Genomic DNA, 26,736 nt, shown 5'->3' on the forward strand with positions numbered 1-26,736 from the left:
GGAGGGAGGAACAAATAAAGTAAAACAAAACGTGCAAAGGGGTTTCTCTTCGCCTTATTATAATGGCCCAGCCGCTACTATGATGTGACTGAGCTTTGGTTGGCGGGACCTTGCTAAAAACGGCGTGGCTTGTGTGCGGATGTGGTGGGAGCACGAGTTGCGGGTGTTTGTTGCATGTGAAAGTGCCCTTATCGATAGGCCACGACCAATCTGTCAAATCACTTCTTTATCAGCCTCCCCCTTCGTATCCGCTACTGTAACTCGATGCCCACGCGCATGCCAGAAGAACGGCCAATGCATCATCCCCCTACGTCCGCAGCCTTGCGGCCCCGGTTTTTTTATTCCTCTTCCTTCCACTGCTCGCTGTCGCTTCCTTGTGTGGGCGCGGGATCCGCATGCGCAATGTTGAGAAAAGAGGAGTAAGATAGAGAAGTGCCGATGGCGTATGCGTGAGTGTTGGAGTGACGAATGCAAGCCATTTGTTACACAGGGCCCAAAGTCAAGAAATCCCGATGCAGCCTGTTGCCTGCACCGTTGGTCTTACTTACACATGCTCCCCCCTTTTATCCCTGGGCCAATTGTACATTCGAAGCGATATTGCACAAATTGAACGTTTTCACGAGCTGCGTGTCGCAGTGCTGCAAGTTGGGGTTGGGAGTGGATTGTTTGAGCCTTGCCTCCATCTCTCCATCTCTCTGTGTCTCGCCATTTGACATGTGAAAGACCGGGCAAAGGAAAACGCGCTGGCCAATGGCAGCCGGACCGCCCGCGCGCGACGTCAGATAAAAGTCGGCCCATATATCCCTGGTCCCGCGCGTACTTGGCTGCCCTGGCTCGTGAGATTTACACCAGGTATAGCAACTCCATGCCGTTCTAAATTAGTAGAAGCAGGATCTCCCTGTCTTCCTTCACCTTCTCTTACTCTGCACTTCGCATCTCATGATTCAAAAGTCTTTGGCTCATCACGCAGTCTTTTTGCCTTGCGTCCCCTTGTCATTGTTCACATCCGGGCGCCTGCTCCGTCATACGTTGCCACCACGGGTACTCTGGCCGTACAGCACTTAGTGCCAGCACGGCGCTGTGCATCTGTCATCGCAATTCGGTGGAGAAAATCGTTGAGCTGCCTTGTTTCCCGCGTCTGGGATTCAAGGGCCTATACCAGCCCTTGGAATGGGTAACCGCCAACATGATTGCATGTGAAAGTGGAGTCCCTCTTATTTTCTATTCCTGCGTATTTTTCTTGGGAAGTAAGTAGCAAGATCTCGGCTCGTGGGTCAGAGGGGGGGGGAATGCCGGGTCGAGGCCTAACTGCCCATTGCGAAAAGACATGCAAATAATAGGCACCTACCTATTCCAGCCCCATGCATCTTTCAACTACTGCGACTCGCATCTGGGATCAGAGGCCAAAAGGGCCAATTGTCTTCGGCCTTCTCTATCTCTGTCTGTCCCATATCTCTTGTGCTGTGTTGTGCTGTGTTTTCTATGCACTACCTCTATCGCATGACGTTTGACTACCAAGGAGACAGAAAAAAATATCAGGATATCCACATTCAGCTGCTGCCGAGCAACAAGTCAACCCAACGAGCCGCGGCAAGCCAGCCCTCCCATCACCGAGATGCCTCGACAATCGGCTTTTCCTTCGCATGCAGGGCGGTATGTCGGGAAGGATCTGGCGCTACGGTCGCATGTACCCATGTCCACGCCACTTTGGCCTTCTCTCTTGCTCTATGCGACCGAAGAAAAAAAATAGTCTGCTTTCATGCGGTCATGCAAAAGTGGATTATTGATCCTATCATGTGTACATAGCCGAGACAACAGGGCTATGTAAGCGAAGCAGCGAAACGAACAAACCGCGTTTTGTCATTTTGGGAACGATCGCTCAACCTCGCTCGATTTGTTGAGGACCTGGTTCCGTAACGAACCCAACCTGCCAAACCCGCGCGGGTCTCGTCCGTCCCTAGGCATCCCCAACCTCCAAACCCAAGGATACGAATCCGAAACTCGGGTACTACTAATATGCCGATGAGTGACATTTCTGGTTCACAACATGTGAACTACTTCCTAGACCAAAAGAAAGAAAAAAACGAAGAAAAAAGGAAGCAACGTAGACCACATGCTGCGCTGTTACGCCCAGCAACGGTCTCCGAAAACCCACTACAACAACAACAAGTTACTCTGCTATTTACCCAAGTTCCCACTCATCGTCATACCATATTCCACTTACCCCACTACAGCGCTTGGCGAATGAGGCTTCCCCTCGAACGCAGCTACAACAAAGTTTATATTACATAGTAAATAGAGATCATATCGCCCTACTTTATGGATTAGGCCTAGCGTTAGCCTATCAATACAAGTGTAATAAGCAGCAAATATAAAGCGTTAGTACAATACTTAGCAAAACATGAGGCTTTTCTTTAAAGTACTGTTACTATAGCCTTTGCATAAAGACACTTCTACTGTAATAGCGATGATCAGGCGCTTGTTGCAATAGTTACATTACTGCTGCACGTACATTGTATAAGCCTCTCTATTTATACAATATTACAGGAGACGGCGTCCCTACCACTCCTCGCTTGTTGGCTTCGCCGTATCCTGTCTGCATGCCTGCATTGGGCTCCGGGCATTCAGAAATCGCTGCAACGAAGAAGCCAACAAGCTAGCTAGAAAGGTAACGAAGCCATGGGGAAGGGAGTCACCGTAATGAGACGGGATACCGAGGTGCCTGGTGCGGCAGGCGCTGAAGAGAGGCAAGGTCACGGCGGGCCATTCCTTGCAGAGTGCATACTCTGTGCAAGGCCGTATTCAAGCAACAACTCTTGCCGTTTCTTATGGGATATTAAGCTCCAGGTGCCGTGTGTTATGCGACGTGCTTCTTCGCTCAGCTCCCTAGGTGACCTTATAACGAAGACGGCCCCCGGCTTGACATTATCCTCATAGTTGCCAGCTAGGATAGCCATATACCCGCTGTCCACTATTCGACTGTGCGTGGATACGAAAGTTTCGGATGAGCCACGCTCATCTACGCGAAGGAGCCAGAACTCGCCGTGCTGTAGACGTTTGCGTACGCGTGCGTTTTCAGTGTTTTTGAAGGACCAAAACAAAAACCTCAGAAAACCCTGCACAAGTCAGCGATAAGAAAGTGGATATTTTGAAATCATCAAACAAAGTAGGCATACTTCTTTTCTCTCGCACAAAGACAAGTGGAGCTCGTGTCTATTATTTGATGCATCAATAAAGTAGACAGACTGGGGGGTAGGCCTGTACGGCAATGCCAAAAGATTAAGTTGAGTTTGGGTAAACGGTGGAATTTGTCCCTTTTGAGTTGTTAGCAGCCGAGTCTTTTTTCCTTGCAATATTTGATGTACCGGATTCGAAATAAGGCGGTCTTCTATGAAATCTCTGCGTTGGAACGTATTTTTCCTTCTGGTGAGGAGCTGAAGTAAACGTATAAAAACGTCGCAAACCTGGAGTATGCATGCAAAGAGATAGAAGCGATTAAGGGCATCCATAGTGAATTCTTATGGATAATATGTCCTGCAATAGTGTGATTTATATTCGTTATAACACGAGACAACAGAGCACAGCCTCCACAGCCTCTGGGCGGTGTGTTTGTAGTATCAGGTTGACATGACTCAATAAATTATGTTGCTCGCAAAACAATAGTTATAACTGGCGAAACACGATTGTGGCGTATGATTCAGCCGCATCACTGGAGGTAATGAATGTGGCTATGAGTACGATTGCACCAGCTTTGTCCACGCTCAAATCCGGAATAAGCCAGTTGTAAGCCACTTGAGTTATTGGCGTTGTTTAGCTGCCTACGTGTCAAGTTTGGCCAGCGGACGCTTTGCAGCAAGAAGGTACGTTACCCTTGAATCTTATCAACGTACTTCAAAAATTATGCTGAAGTCCGTCAAGACTAGTCTTCAAGATTACTGACCGTTTATGCTTTGCCAAGTATTATACGTACGCTTCATATTTACTCCTTATTATACATACTAATAAGCTAACGCTAGGCTTGATCTATAAAGTGGGTAATACATTTCCTGCTTACTGTATAGTACAAACTTTGTTGCAGCTGCGTTCGAGGGGAAGCCGTATTCGCTAAGCACTGTAGCTCCCTCCCTCCCCCCTCCACCCACCCCCAACCAAACCAACCCTCTGCGTCCACCTTATCTTTCCATTACCTCCCCTAGCCCCAAAAAGTGACAACATAATAATCGCTCGATCTCTCTCCTTCCCTTTCCCCCCTCGCTTCCTAAGCGTATCCACCCCGTCTTTGCCAGACGTATCCAACGCCCCGCCATCCCCCTTCCCGTCTCTTCCCCCCGTCCTCTCACTAGCCCAGGGAAAAGTCACACAAAAACCTCGACACGCCGTCAGCCCAGTACACTATACTCTCCATACTATACATATGCAATAAATTTCCCATCACCCCGCATTTAGGGTGTGATTTGGGGGGGGGTCAAAACGTCAGCCTGCATGCTATTTGCCCTCGCTCGGAGACGCGCTCCGATCACGACTCGCTTCTCCTGATTGCTGGAAGCTGCAAAGGTGCCTGTAGTAGGAGCGTAAGCAATATACATGGAGCGTATACATAGCGACCAATTGCTCCCTCCCCCTCCCCCCGTTCCGTTCCGTTTCGTTGTTTAAGAGTAGCGTAGATTTGAGCAGGCTAAAGGACATTGGACTTTCACATACACTCATGTGCTATGAGAGATTGCTTTTTGCGAGATACGTAGCCAGCATGCAAGAGTGAGATGCCCCCCCCCCCTGTTTTACCTCGACAATCGCAATCGCTCGATCGAATCCTTTGTTGAGTTACGCCGGAGGACGATGGGTTCGTCATTGAGGTGGGGGGTTTCAACAAAGTCAGCCTTATGGGTTGAGGGGGGGATGTCACGCCATCGGGGGGGCAGCGGCGGCGGGGAGACGGTGGAGGTGCCGGCTAGTGATGGAAGGCCTGTTGCGTGTGTAGGCGAGATGCTTGGATGTTGGAGGTGAGTAAGCTGGGGATGGACCGGGTGGGTTTTTTTTGATTGGTGGGTGGAGTTTGAATCGTTGATTTGATGGCTTGCTCTGAGTAGTAGGGTGAAGTAAACCATACGCTATCTCTCCTGGTGTACATTTCCATTTCTGATCAGCCAGTCTTGAGATAAGGCGTCCAACAAGTAACAACGCCCTTTCCAAGTCCATCACATGAATCCAGAGCAGAGGAGAAGCATGAAATGTTGAAAACTATTTTATTCTTCGCCATCTAGGATACTTTCGCAAGTGCGAAACTCACTAGATGCAACATTACACCATCCTTTTTTGGAATATTGAAACGCCAAAAACCTATGCTAACCCTCAAATGACACAAAAACACCTCATGGCAAGTAACATACATACAACAAAGATCAAAACCTACAGGCCGTGACTAGTGCTTCTTACTCTTCTTCTTCTTTTCCTTTTTGGGTTCCTCCTGAAGAACTTCCTCCTCGACCTCGTCCACGTCCTGCATCTCAACGTCCCGCATTTCCACCTCCACGCCACCCTCATCCTCATCCTCCTCTTCCTCTTCTTCATCCTCACTTTCAGAGTCTGAATCACGCTTTTGTCGTATATCGCCATTGAGGACATCATTAACCTCGGCGACTGCCTGCTTGAGTGGGTCGCGAATCCTGACAGGGGCAAGGACGTCAAAAGCACCTGTACCAACTGTGCTCAGTCTGCCGACGACAATCCTGGCACTGGGATTCTTCAGCTCATCCCAGTCGTGCTCGAGGACGGCATCCTTGAGGAAACCGACAGTGGTTTCGAAACTCATCTTCATGAACGGACTCACGTTACCCTTCATGCCGATGCGGTTAAAAGGCGAGAAGCCTCCACCCTTGGTCATGGTGTCGGCAATGAGGTTGAGATGGCGCTGGTCGACACTGATACCGTGACCAGAGAAGACTGCGTGCATTTCGCGCACAATAGTAGCGCGTGCAGCTTCGACACCGTACAGATGTAGCATGGCCACGATGTCGTTGGTCATGGTGCGGTTTACGTCGATTATGTGAGCATATTCCCGCATGGCAATGAGGTTAGAGCCTTCTGTGTTGATGACATTCTCCGGGACATCCTTTGATTGGGCCGAGAACTGCGCGGCCGTGATACCAGGAATGACATGGATGGTGGAAAAGTTGGCCGCATCCTCGACGTGGTGGAGCATGAGAAGTTTCGCCGTGGAAGCTGAGAACTCAAAACTAATCTCGCAGAAAGCACCCTTGCGGTCGTCGAAATTGAATTCAAAGATGTCAGCATTCTTGGTGCAAATGCGGTCACGGCGAATGTCCGAGGCTTCGTCGGTAGGAACAATCATCTCGTCATCTTCGTCGTCTGACTCGGCATCGGGAGTACCGGCACGCGATGGCTTGGGGCTGCCGCCATATGTCTCGTCGTCCTCGCTGATTTCGTCCTCTTGGTCGAGTCTGGCATTGGCAGCTTGCTCTTCTTCCTCTGGCTCTTCATAGGCTACACTGTCCTCACGCCTGCCTCGATCCTTAGCATGGGTGTTGTCATTGTCGCCTTCGCCATCATCACTTTCTTCATCTTCAGCACCGCCTTCGCGATCAGCCTGAAGAGTTTCTTCGGACTTCTCAACTGTCGCCTCATCACTCCTACCAGTCTTCTCACCAATAGTGGGAATACTAGCTGAGCTTGCTGTAGAGAGTGACTTGTTTGCGGCCTTCTTCTTCAGATCGGCGCGAATCATCTTCTGCAGTCGAGGGCAGAATTTCTGCTCAATCGATTCGGCAACATCACGGACCTTGATAGCATACTCCTTGGTGTACTCCTTTGCAGGGTAGAAGTCTAAACGAATCTTGTAGGTTCTCGCCTGACCGAACTGTGTACCCGCACCCAACGTCTCGGTCACGGTGACCTTGTCAAGCACAGCCGAAAGTGGTAGACGCGTGATACTCTTTGCAAACTTTTCGCAGTCCTCTTTTGACAGTTCGGGGTGGGGATATAGTTGCATCGAAGGTGTGGAGATGTTTGCACTAGCCGTCATCACGATTTCTCGTAGACGAGGGATACCAAGAGTGACGTTCTTTGCAGAGTGACCAGCCAAATGGAAAGTGTTCAGTGTCATCTGAGTTGAAGGCTCACCAATCGATTGGCCAGCCACGACACCAACAGCCTCACCAGGCTCAACCAGCGATCGGAGGTATTTGAGGTCGAGCATCTGCTCAAAAGTACGTTTAAGAATCTCTCCTTCTTCATCTTTCTTCTTGTTCTTGAGTAACTTGTCGGGGTTTTTGTCGCAGTACTCGCGCTTAGCCTGCAAGAATGTTTCTGAAGTGCTACCACTGTGCCGTGAGGGCGTGTAAACTGCAGTGGCAGGGTCCATGGCTGCAATTTCGCCCTTCCTTGCCTTCTTAGCAGCCTTCTTGTTGTGCTCAGCAGCCTCGGCACTAGAGACACGAGGGTAGGCCTCTGCAGTATGAAGGGCTTGAGCCAAAGAGTAGAAGTTCTGAGCTTGGAACTTGAAGTCATTGAGGTATTTCTGTTTTGTCGTGTCGAGTCCATCCTCTCCGTAGAGGAACTGAACCATGGAGCCATCTGAATCGCGGACCGAGGTATCGTATTCCACGCGAAGACCTTCCATACCCTTGATGATACATCGTTGCAAGTAGCCGGAACGCGAAGTCTTGACAGCGGTATCGATAAGACCTTCTCGACCAGCCATCATATGGAAATAGTACTCTTGTGGTCGGACACCAGTCAAGAAGCGGTTGACAATGTAACCACCAGCACGGACGCTGGTCTCAAAGGGCTTGAAGCACGGCAGCGTCTTACCACTGATCATGACGGGAACTCTTCGGCCTTCAAGAACTTGCTGGCCAAGATTGCATGAAATCTGGTTTGCGTTGACCATGCTACCCTTGGCACCAGAACCTGTCATGGCCTGCATTTGATTCTTGGGGAACGCCTTGATGAGTTTGTCGGGAAGAACGGCCGCAGTGACTGCCGAAGAGATCTTGCTGTTTGCAGTGTTCGTGAGAAGATCGAGACCATGTTGCTTGGTGTCATCTCGCAAAACTGCTTCAAGTCGTCGCCGTAGCTCTGGGTTGGTAGGGTCGATCTTCTCGGCATTCAAAGTGACATACTTAGACGCTACTTCGAATCCAATCTTTTCTGCTTTTCGGAGCTCTACCAATCTTGCCTCCTCTCCTTGTCCGGTAAGGATAAGATCCTCAACACCACAAGAGAATGCACGCATGTGTAACATCTTGGTGAGCAACCGTCCAATGATACTCAAGGCCCTTCCAGCTATGGTCTCACCATATGCTTCGTAGATGCCGTTGATCAGACCGCCAGCAGCAGGTCCAATCTGACCCTTGTCCATGATACCAGTCAAAAGCGCGCCATCCTTGACTATGACGAACTGCTCTTCGGAGTGTGCACCCCACAGTTTCCCGTTTGTGGATGACTTGGACGAAAGTGTGAGATCCTGGTACTCTGCAGGTTTGATGTTCTTCAAGACGGTTGTGATGATCTGTTTACCCGTCCACATTGGCTGAGGCTTCAGGATAGCTGGTACAACAGTCTCAAGCCTGCCCGAGGTCGTGTGGCCATCTTCTGGCCGCAAGCAAGAGTAGAGTAGCTGGTGGTACTGGTCTCTTGTAAAGAAAGTGTCTTTGTTGGACAGCCAAACTCCCATGGAAATATGATCTTGAATCAGACCTCGCAGGGGTTTTCCAGCGGTTGCAGACAGATATTGGTGGTCAGTGTCTGCGATGGTCATGGCCTCCGCACGAGCAAGCTCATTCTGAGGGAAATGCATGTTCATCTCGTCACCGTCAAAGTCGGCGTTGTAGGTGTTACAATTGGCGTAGTGCATGCGAATCGTCTTCTCTCCTGGCAGAACACGTGCTCTATGCGCCATCATAGAGGGTTTGTGCAGCGTCGGTTGTCGATTCATAATCACCACATCGCCGTTGTTGAGATGGCGATGTACTTTCTTGTTCTTAGCACCATTGGAGTAGGAATTAGATGGGGCAAGTAGCTGGTTGGCCAAAGCTAATCGCTCTTCGTAATTCTTCTTCTTCAGCGAAATGATTTGTCCGAACTCATTCTCAATAGCGTGCGCTCCAGGCCACTTGTCTGGACCATTGAGTACTGCTTCCTTAAGGTCGTAGAAATTGTGATTGGTAACAGGTTCAGGATAAGTGAGCTTAACGGCGAATACTGGAGGGACACCAATCTCGTTGGTTTCGATGTTCGGGTCGGGTGAAATGACACTTCGTGCAGCAAAGTTGACACGCTTGCCCATCATGTTCTTCCGGAAAAGACCCTCCTTCTTCTCGAGACCTTGTTTGATACCATCGGCGTTGGTCACTGCACCACGGCCTTGTACGGGGTTGGCATCGCGATCGATGAGGGCGTTCACAGCCCCCTGTAGGTTCACGAATTGAGTCTGCATGTCGTCAAAGTTTCGTTGTCTGAAACCTAGCTCATTGGGCTTGCCCTGCATCTCCTGGCTAATCTGACGGATGCTTTCGCAAGCCTCCAGAATGCCCTTGTAGAGCTTGTTCTTAGACGACTCAGCAATGGAGTCGCCCGTCTTGTCTTCAGGTCTGAACTTGTTGGGAGGGACAATGATGGCCTGGGTGAAGAACATGTCGGCGCTCACATCCACCAGGGACTTTGATCCGTATGGACTGTAGAGCAACCGCATCATCTCCGACTCGTTCTCGAAGAGCAGAGTCATGGCTGCCTTGACTTCGCTCGAGTTCACGTACTCTTGTGCGGCTTCCAAGGTCTCATCCGTCTTCGCTTTTCGGGCCGTGCGTGCCTCTGTGGCGACGAGCGAGCCATCGGCTTGGTGTAAGTCTTCCATGTCGATGTCCTCATCTTCTTCGGAGGCGGGGTCTAGGTCCGCCACACCCTCGTCCGCATGTACATGCTGCTTCTTTGCCTTGGCGTCTCGCCGGGCCAGAATATCGAGGGGATTTTGGATGCGCTTCTCCGCCTGGGCCATCTTGGTCTTGTCTTTCTGGCTAAGCGCCTTTCTGAAAATTTTGATGCCCCGGTCTTTACGGTACGTAGGACTGATGCCCTGGCAGTTGCCACAGGTCCTGCGCTTGACAAGCTCTGCGTAGAATTCCTTGACTACCTGTCGGCGCGCGTCGGAAATGGCTTCGTTCTTTTCGCGCACCGACCTGGCATCGTGCTTTGAGATTCCCGCTCGCTTCATGCACTTCTTCACATAGCTGTTTCGTTGTGAGATGATGTCATCGTGGTCGTTTTCTTCATCTTCGGAATCGTCGGCGGTTCGTTTGCTTGATTTTCCCTTTTCAAGATTGATGTGCTCGTGCATGTCGTTTGCCTCTTGCACCAATCCGCATCTTATCAAGCGCAGCTTGGAGACAAACTCGTTGACCTGCACACGGGCGAACTTGAGCTGATGGCAGTATGCGCACTTGCCTCGGAGCAATCGCAGCAGCTGGTCAATGAATGTGAGGTGGTATACAGGTACTGGGAGTTCGATGTGGCCGCAGTGGCCAGGGCAGCCCAGGAAGTTTGTGAGACCGCATGTTCCGCATCTTGGAGACTGTCAGCATAGACAATGGGGTATTGAATGGCCGGATGAAGCTCACGGATTGTCGAGGAAAGCACCGAGTGCTGCATCGTGCAGACCACCTGGCACTGGGTGAAGCAGCGAATCGAATGTGGTCGGGTTGGTAATGCGCTTCACCGAGAGCGACTTGACGTCTTTTGTAGTAAGAAAGCCAAACTCGATGCCATTAATGGCAGAGGAAGTTGGCTGATGGGTATTCATGGCGTCGCCTCAGTGCCCGCAGCGCCTGTACTCGAAGCAATGCGCGCGCAAAGGCGGTGTTGGTGATGTTCGCAGCAGCGCGAAACTTGCGGGGAGTTTTTTCGGGACCAGAAAAGTTCGCCCAGGGTTTAGCGGTCATGCACGCCAAGACAGCTAGCAAGGCCGCAGCGTGCATTTCGCGTCACTCCGCAGCCACTGGCTTCTACCATTTCCATCACCACCACCACTCAACACCCATCTCAAGGCACCCCTTTGTGCTTCTTCGCGCCAATCCAGCAGGCCAATTCACCGGCTTCGAGCGGGCCGACGAGTGACTCAGCGGCTGCCTTGCGCCTCCCAGACAGAATCTCTCCCCCGAAACTCCGCATCCACACACAGATAAACACGACTACCCACCATGACCATGGCTGAGAAGCGTCCCTATCCCGAGGGGCAGGGTCCGAATAGCGATGTGAAGCGCCCGAAACCATCAGATGCTGTCGAAGCTGCGAAGGCCAGAGCGAAAGCAAAGGCCGCCGAAATTGCAGCCCGATTCGCGAAGCCCGCTGCCTCTGCAACCCCCCCACCGCCGGCGGCTGGGGCAAGCGATGCGGTTCAGGACAAACTGGCAGCCATGAAGGCAAGGATGGAGGCGCTCAAGGCAGGCTCGGCAGCAGCCAAAAACCCCGCTCCTGATTCCACAGGCCCACGCTTTGCGACAACCCTGGGCAACCGTCGCTCAGAAACGCCCAAGGTTGATGCGAAACCCAAGGCCGCTGTGATGAGCCAAAAACAACCGCAAGAAGAAGAGCTAGAGAACCCATACTTTGACCCCAAGACCGCTGCCCTAGCCAAGAAGAGGGGCCCCCGTGTACTCTCGTTCAACGAACACGGAAAGTACCTCGACCAGGCCTCGAAGTTGCGCGCACAACGGCGACTCGAGGAGATTAAAAAGACGCTCGCCATCCAAGCCCGCCGCGCTGGTCTTGATGAAAATAGCGAGCGCGGTTTTCTGGTCCAGCCCCCTCCGGATATCGAATGGTGGGACGAGGGTATCCTGGCTGAGCCCAACTACGATTGCATCGACGACCCGTCCAAAGTCAAGGTTGACACCGATGATTCCATCATAACACTATATGTTCAACATCCGCCACTGCTCAAAGCGCCCCAAGATCAGCGTCTGGTCCAGGTTAAGCCCATGTATCTTACCACTAAAGAAACACAGAAGCTACGTAGGATGCGCCGTGCTGCAGACCTCAAAGAACACCAGGCTAAAATTCGTCTTGGTTTGGAACCGCCTCCACCACCCAAGGTCAAGCGTGGAAACATGATGCGTGTCATGGGAGAGCAGGCCATTGCAGACCCTACGGCTGTTGAGATGCTCGTCGAATCGCAGATCCAGCAGCGTCATGACGACCACGTTACAGCAAATGAAGAGCGCAAGTTGACCAAAGAAGAAAGACAAGCGAAGCTTGCTGCGAACCAAGAAAAGGATGCGCAAAAGGGACTATATATGTGTGTCTTCAAAGTCAATACTCTGGCATATGGCAAGCACCGCTTCCAGATTGACAGCAACGCCAAGGAGCATGCCCTTACTGGAATTACACTGTTCAATCCCGATCTGAATCTGGTCGTAGTTGAAGGAGGCGCATATGCAATCAACAAGTACAAGAAGCTCATGCTCCAGCGTATCAAGTGGCACGAGAATGGTCCACCCACAGAGAACCAGATGGAGAAGCAAGCTTCGGATCCGCAATGGCTGAGACCGCTCACCGACGCCGGGGATATCAAGGACCACTCGTCCAACAAGTGTACGCTCATCTTCGAGGGCGAGATCAAGGAGCGATCTTTCCGAAAGTGGGGCTCAAGGGTATGCGAGACCGCTGGTGAAGCTCGCGAGACACTTGGCCGCGCCAAGCTCGACAGCTTGTGGGCGCTTGCTAAAAGCATCGAATGATCGCAGTCTGAGACGAGACATCAGACGACCAGACTGAGTGTCTGACCAAGTTCACACAGCATGTGGTGTTAGAGGCTTTATTTTTGCTCGGGAAAAGGCAACCCGGGCGTCTGATATACGGAGCATCATCTTCTTCCTCCTTCCAAAATGTAAGTTTTACTCATAACCTCCGATAGGATATTTTGGAATCTATGTATTAATGCAACTCTTTCTTTTCTAGAGCAGCATAGTAAGTGATGTCTATATGCAGCGCCCGAATGCCTCTACTGTAAAGAGATTCTGGATCCTTTTTTCCACCAGAGCCCACATGCGACTAGGACGACATGCTGAAATACCGGGAACATTGAATGCACGAGGAGAAACATGTGCTAATCATGACGTGAATCTCTCTAGATATGTGGTAGGTACAAGACCTTTTGCACCCTGTATTGCCAATGACTTCATTTCTGGCTTCTCTGAGGTATCTAAATCCGATCCCTCGATTGTTTCTCTCTCCCTTTTTCCAACTCCAAAAGAGAAGTTGGTGCAGACTCGAAGAAAACTACACAGCTAGTTTTTTTAAAAAAAATACTGAAGTATCATATAACAAATTCGAATCCAAAATAATACCCAAACCCATAACACAACTTGTCTACCGTGATCGCAATCAGGAAAACTGTCAAAGTCTTAACCACAAATCTAATATTCTCAATCTCAAATTCCACTTCAAAATCTATATACATCGAAAGGAAAAAAAACCCCTCAGAGAGATTGAACAAAAGAGACAAGCAAAACAAAAACAAAAACAAAGGAGCAGAGGTGGGGAGGGGGAGGCTAAATACACACAAACATATGACAGACCTCTCTCAAAGTCCGGATAAAACGTTACGCTATGAAAAAAACAAAAGAACCAAGGAACAAAGAAAAAAAAAGAGACAACTCAAGCCATCAGCTCTATACACACAGACTCCCTCTCTCTATCTCTCACACCTCTCATCTCTGTCCCCTTCTGATTACTTCGATTAACCTCCCCCTTATCCCCTTAACTCTACACCAGACCCCCTCTTCATACACACTCACATCCCCCCACTCTACGCCGCTCAAACCCCCAAATAAGTCCCACTCATAATCTTCTTAACCGCAGTGACAGGTTTCCACTCAACCACGGGACTAGCCGGCACATTCTCGGTCTCCTCGGCATCCGCAAACGGATCATCCTCAACATCATCCTTCTTCGGCGCAACCACACTCTGGCTCATACTGACATTAAGTCCACTGCCCATAGCCAAACACGACTCGTCGCTGATTTCCCAGCGGGCCTCGGTGTTGCCGGGGTTAGCCTGGCCGTCGGTGAAGAAGCGGGCGCGGACGGCGTGGGCGGGAGCGTCTTTGGCGAGGGTGACGTCACCGAGGCGCCAGTAGATGAGGGCTTTGTCGCGGGAGAAGGTACCTGTGGGTTTGGATTGGCAGGCGGTGGTTTTGGAGCCGGGCTCGAGGCGGATGACGAGGACGAGGTTGCGGACTGTGACGCTTGTTGCAGAGCCAAGTTCGAATTTGGGGTTGAGAGAGTAGTTGAGGAGGACAGACATTTGTGTGGGCTCTGGTTTCCAGACGGGAGTGAGGATGATGGGGGGCAGAAAGGTAATGTTGCTGTCTTCGATGTGGAGTTGGTAGTGGAATGCTACGGAAGTCTTTGTAATCTTTGATAGGTCCACAGTGTAGTTGCCTGGGTTATCTGGTGCCTGTTCTATAAAGGCAGGGTTGGGCGCTACCTTTTCAAGCACAGAAAAGTTGTCTAGTCGTATACTCTCTGTGCCAAAGGGGCCGGCGGAAATATCAATAGGATTGTATGCAAGCGCAACCTGCCCGATTACCATTGCCTTGGTGACATTACCCTGCTCAAACCAAGCGCTGACAGTCTCCACTAGTGACGCATTGAGCCCTGGTTCATGCAGGTCCGGATGCTTTACCGTGGTACTAGCGGAGCTACTTAGCGATCGGCCCGATCGGATAGACTGGGTATCTGAGTGGGCATGGTCGTCTGACAACAACGAGCGATGCGGAGGTTTGAATGCTGGAGACGAGGGCTGTGGTGGCGGAAGAGGAGGAGCAAAGGTTGCAGAGGTAGGTCCAGAAGCTGGGGCGGAATCACCGCCTGAAAGTGGTGGCAATTCACCTATGCTTTGAAGTTCTGGTGTTGCCGGACTAGGAACAAAAATCGTGTTGCGGACATCTCGTCGCCCTCGCAGTGTGCTTGATCGCTTGGGTTGTGCGGCCTGCTGCACTGGCGTTAGTGCTGGTTGGTTTGATATATTCAGAAGTACTTACTGCACGCAACGTGTTGACGAGGTTGGCGGTAGCTGCATCGGCGTCGCCATCCTCTTCTTGGATTGGGGCGTTTCTAATATCGAGCTTGAATTGAGGAGGTGGGTTTCCTTCGCTTTGCACACTAGTCTTTATTAGCCTTGTCAGGGTCTCAAATGCATGCTGTACTTACAATCCGGCCTCCCTTTCTGCTTCTGTAATGGCATCAAGAGCAGATGGTGGTACAGAGTAGCCTTCAGCGTCTTTCCCTGGTTCTGTATGTGTTTCCGTGGTGGCAGGTGCTGGTACAGGCTCATTGAGCTCCGGTATCGGCTCTTGTACAGATGACGTTCCATTGATAGCATTGGGGGCTTCTGTCTCCTTCTCCACCTCGGATGACTTGGGTGCAGTGCCGTTGGGAGCGGGTTCGGAACTGGTTTGTTGGGCGAGGTTCGGAGTATCCGATTCTTGGGAAGTGCTGGGTCGCTGAGAGTTCCTCAACGGTGATGTTGGACGTTCGGCCATTGGAGGCAAAGCAGGGATCTGGTTGTCGCGGTCTTTGGATTTCCCCTTGCCAAATCCACTAAAAGCTGAACCAATGTTTGCTGATGATTTCCGGTCTGGTGACGCCGCGCGTCCATATGGGTGCGTGCTCTGTCTCCGCCGGCCCAGAACTGTACCGATTCGCTTCAGAGGGTTGGAGCTTTGTTTGTCTTGCGCCGACGCGCTCTTCTGGCTCCTGTTGTCGTCTGCTCCGGGAGGGGAGGATGGCAAAGCAGGTGGTGCTAGGCTCCTTGCTGGTGTTGGAGTATTACTCGGTTTCCGCGAAGGGGGACGGGCATCTCCGCTGCGCATCCTCAGCGCCCACATTTGAATCTCGTCGGCGGTTTCGATATTGAGCATGGCATTGAGCGTCTCCTCAGCCGAAGACCTGCTGCGCTCGACCTGGTCCACCTCGTGCGTCTGGAACTGGGTAAGAACATCGCGGAGATGGTTCAGCCGGGTTTCGTCAATGGCCTGTAGCTGCTCGAAAACGTAGGGCGCCTGCGAGTCCCACTGCAACTCGGCCTTTTCAATATCCTGCACGGCGTCGGCAACGGCAGACGCTTTGGCCTTTGATCCCTTATCACGAAGTTTAGCCTGCTTCTTCTGGGCCGAGTCAATGTCCTTGGCAATAGCCGCGAGGTTGCCCTGGATGTTGGCCATGGCCTGGATTTCGCGGTTGTTGCTGGTGAAGTCGCGGAGGGGTCGCTCGACGTCAGCCTCGATCTTGGCGGCGAGGTGGGCGTGGGAGTGGGCGACATTCTCGGTCGCGATGACGATCCTCTCCCATGGGGTCGCAAAGATGCTGCCTGTCGGTCAATTCATGCGCAGAGGAGCGGATGGTGGGGGAAGCGTACCCGAGATCTGACGAGTCGTCGGGAGGGTGTCTGTTTGCGAGCTTGCGCAGGCCTTGGACATACTGCTCTTCTACGCGACGGCGTTCCTGGGCTTGTGGTGAGTCGTGAGTCGTGTGCGGGTAGCCGGGGCCCAACCCACCTGCAGCCAGTCGGCAATGTGCGTGTTCAATTGGCCTACATGCTTGATGCGACTGTCGAGTACGGCCACGGCTTGCGCGGGAGAGAGCGATGTCTGGGGATCGAGTGAGCGGATGCTGAGAGCCTGACGGGCCTTGGGGGGAGTGCTCTTACCAGCAATGCTGGGTATTCTTTGCGTTGGAGCTCCATGGCGTCGAGGAGGGGGCACAGGCGCGCAGCCGGGAAGCAGCGGAGCAGCGGAGCTTACATGTACTCCAAGCCGTCGCAGCTTGTCAAAGTGTCGTGAGAGCGGATGCGGCTACGACTGCGCTGGCCGTGGTGGCTTGGGACTCTGCGCTTTGGGCCTAGTCGCCCAAGGCCGCGGTTGCGCCGGGGCTCTGACGTAACCTTGGAAACGATTCATTCACCCACGCGCACACATGCATACATGCACACACACACACACCCACCCATCCCCCAGCTCCAGCACGGCCGGCCCTTCCGCCGGCCACAAGACGAGACGCCTTGTATTCATCCTGACACTCGTTTGCGGCACCATGGCTGAATCTTCTCTCTCAATCAAGGCTGCGCTGCCTACACCGCTCAGTCTCTGCGGGTCCCAGCAGCACACAGTTGGGTACCATTGATGCCCTTGTTCGGCCCATCTCGTGCCTGCCACCACTACTAATACTGTACTATTACTCGTACAATTTCTACTACTATCACCACTACTGCTACTACTACAACAACAATTACTACTACTACTACTACTACTACTTAATACCACCACCATCTCCCTTTCTGCTGCGTGATACCCATCTATCTCTCTTCGCATTCCTCCCAACACATGGCTTCGTCCGACTGGCGATCGCGCCTCGGCTTTTCGACGCGCTTGTTGGCTGTCACTAAAATGCAGGTAACATGTCTCCATTGTCGCGCTAGGCAATCCTGCTGGGACACTTAAGCTATTGCTCGGCAGGGCCTGACCCTGATCCATATCTCGATGCTTGGATGCACACTCTCTCCTGCTATTTGCTGAGAAATTGCACGCCTTTGCTTGCCGGCCTCACGCCAGAGTTCGACCTTTTCTTGTCGCCATAGCTAATCCCGTGCCAGAACATCTGCCTACCAATCGTCCAACCCATCGCTATCCGCAGCCGATGCTCGTAAAGAAGCGACTAGGGACGAGGCAGCCTTTTACGATGCAGCGCACTCCTTGGTAGCAACTATGTCTTTGCATCTCGAGGTTAAATTTCTAATGCTTTTCCAGGACGACTATGACCGGCAGTGCAATGACAAGGTGATGTGCCTTCCGCGGCCATCACTAGAGTTTCCCACACCAGAGGTTGCATCGCACGTCACAATCATCCCAACATTGCACTAACTCTTACGATAGGACGAAGACTATGTCCCAACTCCAGGCGGCAAGCCCATTGGGAAATATCACAATGCCGTCTACCACCGTGAAGGCCTCTTTTCTGTTGTCTACAAAGCACCCGCATTGGGCAATGACGGCTTCTTCCCAGTAGACTCGCCTGCAAAGAGCAGACTGGTCGCGCTCAAAATCACGACGCCTTCAGTCATGGAACCACCCCACGACTCGAAACGGGAAGCCAGCATCCTCAGCCTCGCAGCCTCAGACCGCATCATCCCGCTATTGGACACTTTCCGTGAGAACGGAAGTCAGTTTGTCCTCGTCTTTCCTTTTATGCGCTACGACTTTAGTGATCTGCTAGGTGACAAGAAGCTGTCAAAGAGTCAAATCAAGGCGTGCATCAAGGACCTCTTTACTGGCCTAACCTTCATTCACAGCAAAGGCATTATTCATCGCGACGTCAAACCTTCCAACATTCTTCTCAAGTCTCTAGACGGCCCTGCATATCTGTCTGATTTTGGCATTGCTTGGGCGCCTGGAGTGCCGGGCGCAGAACCGGCAGACTCGAAAATCACCGACGTTGGCACCACCTGCTACCGCCCCCCAGAACTTTTGTTTGGTAATCAAAAGTATGATTGTAGCCTGGACCTATGGGCTGCTGGCTGCACGGTGGCGGAAGCACTCACTCCTGGCCACGAGACACTGTTCGATTCTGGGGAGTTGGGAAGTGACTTGGCGTTGATCCAAAGCGTGTTTAAGAAGCTGGGAACACCAAATTTGGATGTTTGGCCAGTAAGTCCGCATATGGTTACAATCACCAAGGCTTTTACTGATTATAGCAGGAAGCAGCAGGTTTCCGCGACTGGGGCAAGGTGCAGTTCTACGAGTACCCAGCAAAAGAGTGGTCTCAGTTGTTACCTGACCTCTCTGAAGCAGAACGCGACCTTGTAGCCAGTCTGGTCAGGTACGAGAGTGGTACAAGGATGAGCGCATCAAAGGTACGTCTGGTAGATCGATCATGCGAGCAAAGCTAAATTCTGGATTCCAGGTTCCCGAGCATGCATATTTTGCGAATTGAAAGTACCTATACAAAGTGCGCAAGGCATACACGTGACATAGCTAATGGGTGGGAATCGTGCGGGAGAATTCCGCATGTACGAGGCAATTACCGCAGCTTCGGTGCTAAGACGAGGTCATACTACGTCATTACATAGAAATAGTCAAAAGTTTCAGGCGATGCAATCAGTGCCCCTCTGCAGCCGCGCGCCGTATCATGCTGGATTCGATTAAAGGGCAGTGAAATGGGTGGGCGAGTGGAAGTACGGACGTGGAAGAAAGTCCGGCAGGCGGGCGCTAGCACTGACTGCAGGGCTGACCCTCGGACCATTCACAAGCAACCGCCAACAGCGTCAGTACAGCAAAACACTGGCAGAACAACAAAGCGTGCTGGCGTCCCCTGCCTACATCAAACTCCCCGCTGTGTCAGGCCAAATTTCATCCGCTCCCGCCTGTATGTCGTCGCCGTCAAGATAGAACCTTCTCGGCCCTGGCCCCAAGTTGCAACCCCACACGTCGTCGCCGCTATCCCACATCGACCCTCGTCCTGGAAAGCCTGGCAGACCGCTCAACATGGCTTTCCTCTTCCGGAACAAACAGAAGAACAATCTTGAGTTGACGAGGTCAATCAAGGAGCTCACACTGCGGCTTGGGCAGGAGGACAAGCCCAATCCCAAGGTGCGACCATGTGGCGGCTTGGAGGTGCCTGCAAAACATGGCTAACACGTGACAGCTGGAGGAGGGTCTTGCGCTCGACCTGCAGCAGATGAAAGTCCGGCTTCAGGGCACGCCTGGTATGGTTCGCCTTTGTGTAGTTGTGCCGTGTGCATGATTGTGTACAGCGCTAACACATGGAACAGATACCGAAGTCAACCCAGAGGCCGTCTTCCAGCTCCTCACAAACATACTCAACGAAGACCTGCTCTACGCCCTAGCTATCAACATACACAAGCTCCCGTTCGAGTCGCGAAAGGACGCACAAGTCATCTTCTCAACCGCATTCCGCTACAAGCCCGCCGGCCAGCCAACCCCGCAAGTCTTGGAGCATGTTGTCGCATACAGGCCGGATATCATAATAGCACTCTGTCGGGGCTACGACAGGCGAGAGAGTGCCATGCCATGTGGCGGAATTCTGCGCGAGGCACTTAAATATGATGCAATTGCTGCGCTGCTTCTCTACGACGAGCCGATGGAGGACGGAAAGACACTTGACCTGGGCAGTGTCAACCCCGATCTACCATCATCCGGCAACGGCGTGTTCTGGAAGTTCTTTGGATGGATAGACAAAGGTGCATTTGAAGTCAGCGCAGACGCATTCAATACGTTCAGGGTAAGACTGGCTGGCATGAGGACCCTTGGACATGTGACTGACCCATTGACAGGAAATTCTTACCAAACATAAACCATTGGTAGCCACATTCCTGCAGACCAATTTTGACGCTTTTTTCTCAAAGTACAACACAATGTTGGTTCAGTCGGAAAGCTATGTAACAAAGCGTCAGTCGATCAAGCTGCTGGGCGAGATTCTGCTGGACCGGGCCAACTATAATGTCATGACGCAATATGTCGACTCTGGCGAGCATCTCAAGATCATCATGAAGCTATTGCGAGACGACAGGAAAATGATCAACTACGAGGGTTTCCACGTCTTCAAGGTGAGCAGTGCCAGGGTTGTAGCTGCTGGGATGCAACGCTTACAATGATAGGTTTTTGTTGCCAACCCCAACAAGTCAGTCGCAGTGCAGCGCATCTTGATTAGCAATCGGGATAAGCTGCTGCGCTTCCTTCCTTCGTTCCTGGAAGACCGAACAGAAGACGAGCAGTTTATCGACGAGAAGAGCTTCTTGATCCGTCAGATTGAGCAGCTGCCGCCAGCGCCAGTTGTGCCGCCTGCAGCCATATAGCCACGGGTGTGCAACGGGCACTAATGTTTACTTTGTTGTTATGTTTTGCATACGATGGCGTTTGAGTTTGGATATCCTTTGGGCATGTATTTCATGGTATGCACAGCATGATTGGCGCACGCTTGGCCTGTAGGCACTGCACTGCACCGCCATGCATGCAAGACGGAATATTTGAAGAACAATGGAAACATTAAGGCATGCTTGCTCAGCACATGTGTATGTGTGTGTGTGTGTGTTGCATTGCTTACTCCATGTTGTTTATTTTTGGAAGGGAAACTGACGCCTGTAACGCATTACATGGAGGTGCGCTTGTTTCAAACAAGTTTTTTTTAATCCCTCTGTTGAAAACAATGGCACGGGCAGGTTTTTTGGGCCGACATGTATTACGCGTGAGTACTGCTCGCGTGCAGTAGCCCGGCGCCCAGCTCGGATCCGCAGCCATGTCTAGAAATCATTCTAGACTCTACCTAGACCACAACCGTCACATGACGCAGTAGATCGTCTCCCGCGTGCTTCCCCGCCAATGCAGTCATGGCGTGTACGGTAGGATGACACGTGGTGGTGATTGGCCGTCATCCTGCCGCACCACGCCTGCCCCGGTGTCTGTGGGCTGCAATTTGCGGCGCTGCAGCAATAGGGAGGCGGTCGGACTTGTAGCAGACGGCCGAATGTTGTACACAACGGTACGCGTGTACTGTACGGGTGAATGTGTATCTGGTATACAAGTCGCGTACCTGCATTGTTTCTGTTGCTCTGAAGCATCTCCTTGACGCACCGCCCCGCACCAGCCCCTGATGCTAGCCCGTGGCCCCCGAGCTGGAAACTAGAGCCTCTCCTGTCCTTGGCGGTGAAGGGCCAAGGCGAATCAGCACAACGCCGCCTCGCAGCATGACTTCAGAGCAGACCCGCATCACTCGCTGGCTGCAGCTACAAGACTCGGTTGCACCACAAGGCCCGCTGCTTAGTCCGGGGAACGAGTTCCCGCTGAGGACCCTGCCCTCCCTTCCTTCCAACAGCTCCCTCTCCGACATCGATTCGGATGAAGGCCCCAGGCTTCCCCAACGCACCCAAATCGCCACGCTTATCCACCCACCCGTCCCTACCATGACGGATGACCACGCCGCTGCTCGACGACGCTCCTCCTCCCTCGCCGGCGCCAGCCTACCCACCAGAACAGACTCCAAGAAGCACCGCCGCCGTCCTTCGGACCACATTGCCGAAGAAGGCCCAGAGTCGTCGGGCGCAGACCGCTCAGACTCAGACTCCCAGAGTGACAGCGACGAACACGACAGCGACGACATGAGTGCAGACGGACTCGAGGACGACGAGGAGACGGGCCTCACCAAGAGAGACAGGCGCAGGCGCCGGAGAAGAAAGAGGAGGAATACCCTGCTCGACCAGCGCATCGCTCCTGACGACACGTACACTAAGGAGGAGAAGAAGATTGCCGACCAGAACCTCCTCAAATCCATGCTCATCAATGGCGTCCTCATTGGTCTATGGTAAGCACGCGACTGCAGCAGATCCACAAGACTGGACCGTAAAACTGACCCTGACCCAGGTACTTCTTCTCCATATCCATTTCCGTCTACAACAAGTGGATGTTCAAGGAGGCCAAGGACGACGGCGAGACCAAGAATATTTTCCCATTTCCTTTGTTCACCACATGCCTGCACATGATTGTGCAGTTTACCCTCGCATCGCTCGTTTTGTTTCTCATACCCTCCTTTCGACCAAGACATGACTCCCTTAACCCGCATGGCGCCAGAGGGCGTGCCGAGCCGCTGGACCCAAAGAAGCCGCTCATGACCAAGTGGTTCTACTTTAGCAGGCTTGGACCCTGTGGTGCAGCCACGGGTATGGACATTGGCTTGGGTAACACGAGCTTGAAGTTCATCTCATTAACCTTTTTCAGTAAGTGCTCGCATGTCACTATTCAGGAAGAAGAGAGAAAAAAAATGGCTAACATGAACAGCAATGTGCAAGTCATCTGCACTAGGCTTTGTCCTTGTCTTCGCATTCCTCTTCCGCCTCGAACAACCGTCATGGAGACTCGTCTTCATCATTCTCATCATGACTGCCGGTGTCGTGATGATGGTAGCTGGTGAAGCTGCCTTTCACACGCTCGGCTTCATTCTCGTCATGGTATCAGCGTGCTCGTCGGGCTTCCGCTGGTCCCTGACCCAGATTCTGCTCTTACGCAACCCCGCCACGGCGAACCCATTTTCCTCCATCTTCTTCCTTGCACCTGTCATGTTCCTCAGCATATTCATTCTCGCGATACCCGTGGAAGGCTTCCCCGCGCTTTTGGAGGGCCTTTCACACCTATTCGAAACAAAGGGTACTGGCCTCGGCATTGGCATTCTTTTATTCCCGGGAGTCCTGGCCTTTCTCATGACCTCATCCGAGTTTGCTCTGCTGAAGCGGACTTCGGTCGTCACCCTTAGCATTTGTGGCATTTTCAAGGAGGTGGTTACCATTGGAACCGCAAATCTCGTTTTCAAGGATCCGCTTACGCCCATCAACCTGACTGGGCTTGTCGTTACTATTGGCAGCATCGCCGCATACAACTACATGAAGTTTAAGAAGATGAGGGAGGAGGCGCTTATGAATGCCCATTTGCAGAACCAGAGCGAGTATGCGGCTGTGAACACAGTAGACCCTCTAGAGCGCGACAGGAGAGGCAGCGTGGTGGTACGACCAGGGCAAAGCATAGTGCGCACCAGCCTTCAGCTTGCCCCTGGTATGAATGGAGCCGCATTAGTGGACAGCCCAGCAAGGACAAGTCCATTGAAGCGGCCAGAGGACCACGAGTAGTAGGCATGCATCTAGCAACCATTGCCAAATCCCTCAGCATAATGCTGAGGGGATTTCATAATTTGTCCCTTTGAACTGCGTCGTTTTTTATATCTTTGTAGCATCAGTGGCGTTTTGCAAGTAATTTGGCGGGTTGGGAGAAGGCGACGACGACGACGACATTCGCTTTGTATCATCAGCATATCGTCTTTGCATGTTGTGCACGTGAGTGCTGTATATGTACACAGTAAATGCCTCGGCGGTATTTCATAACCAATCTACATACTAGCTAAGATGCCAATCCCATTCCGATAGAACCCTAGTGCCCCATGTCGTGCCTCCATGTGTAGTCATTGGGCCCAGCCCCAGCAGCCAATCAGTCCGCCATGCACACCATCGTAATGATCGCCACTTGAGCCGCCACGGGTTCTAGGCGCACCCTTGCCCATTGGACCCTAACACGACCTACCTCACGAGGAGGTGTCATGCACGTCAGGAGCCAGCACACCCACCACAATCAAGTCTGGCGTTGAGCGCCAGTTACCCCCCTTCTGTTGCACGATTCCTTATCTCTTGTTGCTATTGCAGCTGCTGCATCCGAATTGGCAGCGCGCCACACGGACGGTGTTTCACCCTTGACACGTTCACCCGAAGGACCGACCTTATTCAGCATCGATCCGTGGCTTAGAGTGCACAAACATCTCTGCTTACCCATACCTTGTCTTGCCAGCGACGAATAGCTGGCGGCTTTGTGTTTTTTTCTCTTGTCACGGGAAACATCAGCGACCGCCTTGTACTTTGCGAACTGCGCGGCCACCTACCCTCTCTTCTCTACTCTCTTCACTCCCGCCGCTGTCATGCGGCCCCTCGGTGCGCTTCTCGCGCTCCCACTGGCGCTGCTGCCCTCGGTCGCACTGGCGGCAGATCTCAAGATCGAAGTCACACGACCAGTGGAATGCACGCGCAAAACAAAAAATGGAGACAAGGTTTCCATGATGTACAAGGGCACGTTGGTTGACGGCACCAAGTTCGACTCGAGCTATGATTCTGGGAGACCGTTTACGTTTACGATTGGAAGGGGCCAGGTGATCAAGGGCTGGGATCAGGGGCTGCTGGATATGTGTATTGGAGAAGGCAGGAAGTTGACGATACCACCGGAACTGGCATATGGGAACCATGCCATCGATGTCATTCCGGCCGGATCGACACTCGGTACGTTTTATGTGGCTGAGATATTTCTTTTTTTTCATACTCATTCGTTAGAACGATGAGCTAACCAAGGTGCGACCACAGTGTTCGAGACCGAGCTTATGGGCATCGATGGTGTCGAGGCGGAACCTGTAAAGACAGAGCAACCTGCTCAACCCACCGATCCTGCACCAGCGACCACCAGTGCTGCGGTTACAGACGACGAAGCGAACACGAACAACGAAGAAGCTGCGCCCGAGAACGTACACAAGCCCACGTCTGCTGCGCCAGACACGAAGCCTCTGGCGACGGGAGAAGCTGAAAAACAGGCCGCTGCACAAGACAACCCCATGGACGGCGAATCTGGAAATGGCGAGTGCAATCTCCTTGGAGACTTTGCCTTGCTGGTACAAGCAGCTCTAGGACTTCTTGCTGTCTCATCGCTCGCCGTCAAGCGCATGCGCGAACATCCCCGCCGACCGCTCAAGATTTGGTTCTTCGACGTCTCCAAGCAAGTCTTTGGCTCGGTGCTCCTTCATCTCGCAAATATCCTCATGTCGATGCTCTCCTCTGGTAAATTTGACGTAGCCACCGTCTCACCAGCCACTTCTACACACCTAGTCAGCAAAGACAGTGAGGGCGACCAGCCAAACCCATGTTCTTTCTACCTCTTGAACCTCGCCATCGACGTAAGTCCTTCTCCGCTTCCCACACACACACACACCCCCTCTTTATCTCTCCTTCGTAAACTAATCAATAACACCCAGACCACAATCGGCATCCCGATCCTCGTCCTCCTCCTGCGCCTCCTCCACCGCGCCTTCTCCCTCACCCCTCTCGCCAACCCCCCGGAATCCATTCGCTCAGGCAACTACGGCCACCCGCCCCGCGCAACCTGGTGGCTCAAGCAATCCATCATCTACTTCCTCGGCCTCATCGGCATGAAACTCTGCGTCCTCGTCCTCTTCACCCTCGTCCCCTGGATCGCCTGGATCGGCGACTGGGCCCTCCGCTGGACCGAAGGCAACACGGCCCTCCAAATCGCCTTCGTCATGTTCGTCTTCCCCCTCATCATGAACGCCCTGCAGTACTGGATCATCGATAATTTCATCAAGGATCCCGAGGCTGCCGATGGCGAAAACGCGAGGTACGGGGTTGTGCGCGACGAGGACGAGGAGAGCGATAGTGAGGACGAGACTGGGGATTGGGACAGGCAGCGTAGGAGGGAGGCGGGCATCGATGATGAGGCGGAGAGTGAGGCTGAGGAGGCTAAAGAGGCCAGGGTCAGAGCCGCGAGGGTTAGGGGTGAGGAGTATGATCCTGAGATTCATGGGGCAAGTGGGAGTGCGAAGACGAGAACCGATTGAGTCGTGTGTGCGTGCGTGTGTCGGTGTTTGATACGTTTGTTTGGTTTTACGGGGTTGGGGGGTTGGAGGGTTGGAGGGTTATCGTTTTGTACCAAGGTAGAAAGTGGGAATTGTCAGCTTTTCGTTTTTTTTGTTTTTGTTTGGTTTGCTGTGATTAAAAGAGTTGGGAGTGTTTTTTCTTTTGCCCCATGAATCGTTTCGTTCTCGTTATTGTTAGAGAGCCGCTTATTGTGTTTTTTTTTCTTCTTCCTCTTTTCTGTGTGGATAGAGATGGTGGGGTTATATCTTTATTCTCTCGGCATATTCAAGAATAGAGGAGGGGGGGGGGGGGCAAATACATAAAAACCACAAGGGGGGGGGAGTTTATAAATATAAAATCATTTTTTTTGTAAATCTTTATTCATCAAACATTGTATTCTCTTTTTGTTTTGTTTTTAATCAACTAACTTATTCTTCTCTTTTAAATTTTTTTTACATGAGTTCATTGACCCCCTCCCCCCC

At 52.2% G+C, this 26,736-nt stretch overlaps 7 protein-coding genes across 7 annotated transcripts; 5 read left to right on the forward strand and 2 right to left on the reverse strand.

The window, feature by feature from the left end:
* Positions 1 to 5,419: 5,419 nt before the first annotated feature.
* On the reverse strand, positions 5,420 to 10,813 carry COCMIDRAFT_7871 (uncharacterized protein; the record flags this gene model as incomplete). Its single annotated transcript, XM_007692703.1, has 2 exons — positions 5,420 to 10,577; positions 10,632 to 10,813. The coding sequence occupies 2 exons, from the start codon at positions 10,811 to 10,813 to the stop codon at positions 5,420 to 5,422; spliced, it is 5,340 nt and encodes a 1,779-aa protein (XP_007690893.1).
* A 397-nt stretch (positions 10,814 to 11,210) lies between these two features.
* Positions 11,211 to 12,749, forward strand: COCMIDRAFT_103122 (uncharacterized protein; the record flags this gene model as incomplete). The annotated part of the gene is made up of 1 exon (XM_007692720.1): positions 11,211 to 12,749. One exon carries the CDS (start codon positions 11,211 to 11,213, stop codon positions 12,747 to 12,749), a length of 1,539 nt encoding a protein of 512 aa, XP_007690910.1.
* A 1,079-nt stretch (positions 12,750 to 13,828) lies between these two features.
* COCMIDRAFT_7873 (uncharacterized protein) lies at positions 13,829 to 16,759 on the reverse strand (the record flags this gene model as incomplete). Its single annotated transcript, XM_007692704.1, has 6 exons — positions 13,829 to 15,007; positions 15,057 to 15,177; positions 15,226 to 16,380; positions 16,433 to 16,518; positions 16,572 to 16,664; positions 16,724 to 16,759. 6 exons carry the CDS (start codon positions 16,757 to 16,759, stop codon positions 13,829 to 13,831), a joined length of 2,670 nt encoding a protein of 889 aa, XP_007690894.1.
* A 103-nt stretch (positions 16,760 to 16,862) lies between these two features.
* Positions 16,863 to 17,114, forward strand: COCMIDRAFT_103174 (uncharacterized protein; the record flags this gene model as incomplete). Its single annotated transcript, XM_007692721.1, has 1 exon — positions 16,863 to 17,114. The coding sequence occupies one exon, from the start codon at positions 16,863 to 16,865 to the stop codon at positions 17,112 to 17,114; it is 252 nt and encodes an 83-aa protein (XP_007690911.1).
* A 1,017-nt stretch (positions 17,115 to 18,131) lies between these two features.
* On the forward strand, positions 18,132 to 20,884 carry COCMIDRAFT_39386 (uncharacterized protein; the record flags this gene model as incomplete). Its single annotated transcript, XM_007692711.1, has 7 exons — positions 18,132 to 18,716; positions 18,767 to 18,871; positions 19,482 to 19,658; positions 19,714 to 19,774; positions 19,841 to 20,310; positions 20,363 to 20,635; positions 20,687 to 20,884. 7 exons carry the CDS (start codon positions 18,132 to 18,134, stop codon positions 20,882 to 20,884), a joined length of 1,869 nt encoding a protein of 622 aa, XP_007690901.1.
* An 888-nt stretch (positions 20,885 to 21,772) lies between these two features.
* On the forward strand, positions 21,773 to 23,701 carry COCMIDRAFT_103148 (uncharacterized protein; the record flags this gene model as incomplete). The annotated part of the gene is made up of 3 exons (XM_007692722.1): positions 21,773 to 22,386; positions 22,446 to 22,798; positions 22,860 to 23,701. The coding sequence occupies 3 exons, from the start codon at positions 21,773 to 21,775 to the stop codon at positions 23,699 to 23,701; spliced, it is 1,809 nt and encodes a 602-aa protein (XP_007690912.1).
* Positions 23,702 to 24,537: 836 nt separating this feature from the next.
* On the forward strand, positions 24,538 to 26,235 carry COCMIDRAFT_103136 (uncharacterized protein; the record flags this gene model as incomplete). Its single annotated transcript, XM_007692723.1, has 3 exons — positions 24,538 to 24,892; positions 24,974 to 25,557; positions 25,636 to 26,235. 3 exons carry the CDS (start codon positions 24,538 to 24,540, stop codon positions 26,233 to 26,235), a joined length of 1,539 nt encoding a protein of 512 aa, XP_007690913.1.
* Between the last annotated feature and the right edge of the window lie 501 nt (positions 26,236 to 26,736).

Source organism: Bipolaris oryzae (genome assembly GCF_000523455.1).
Source record: "Bipolaris oryzae ATCC 44560 unplaced genomic scaffold scaffold_138, whole genome shotgun sequence".
Classification (NCBI taxonomy): Eukaryota; Fungi; Ascomycota; class Dothideomycetes; order Pleosporales; family Pleosporaceae; genus Bipolaris; species Bipolaris oryzae.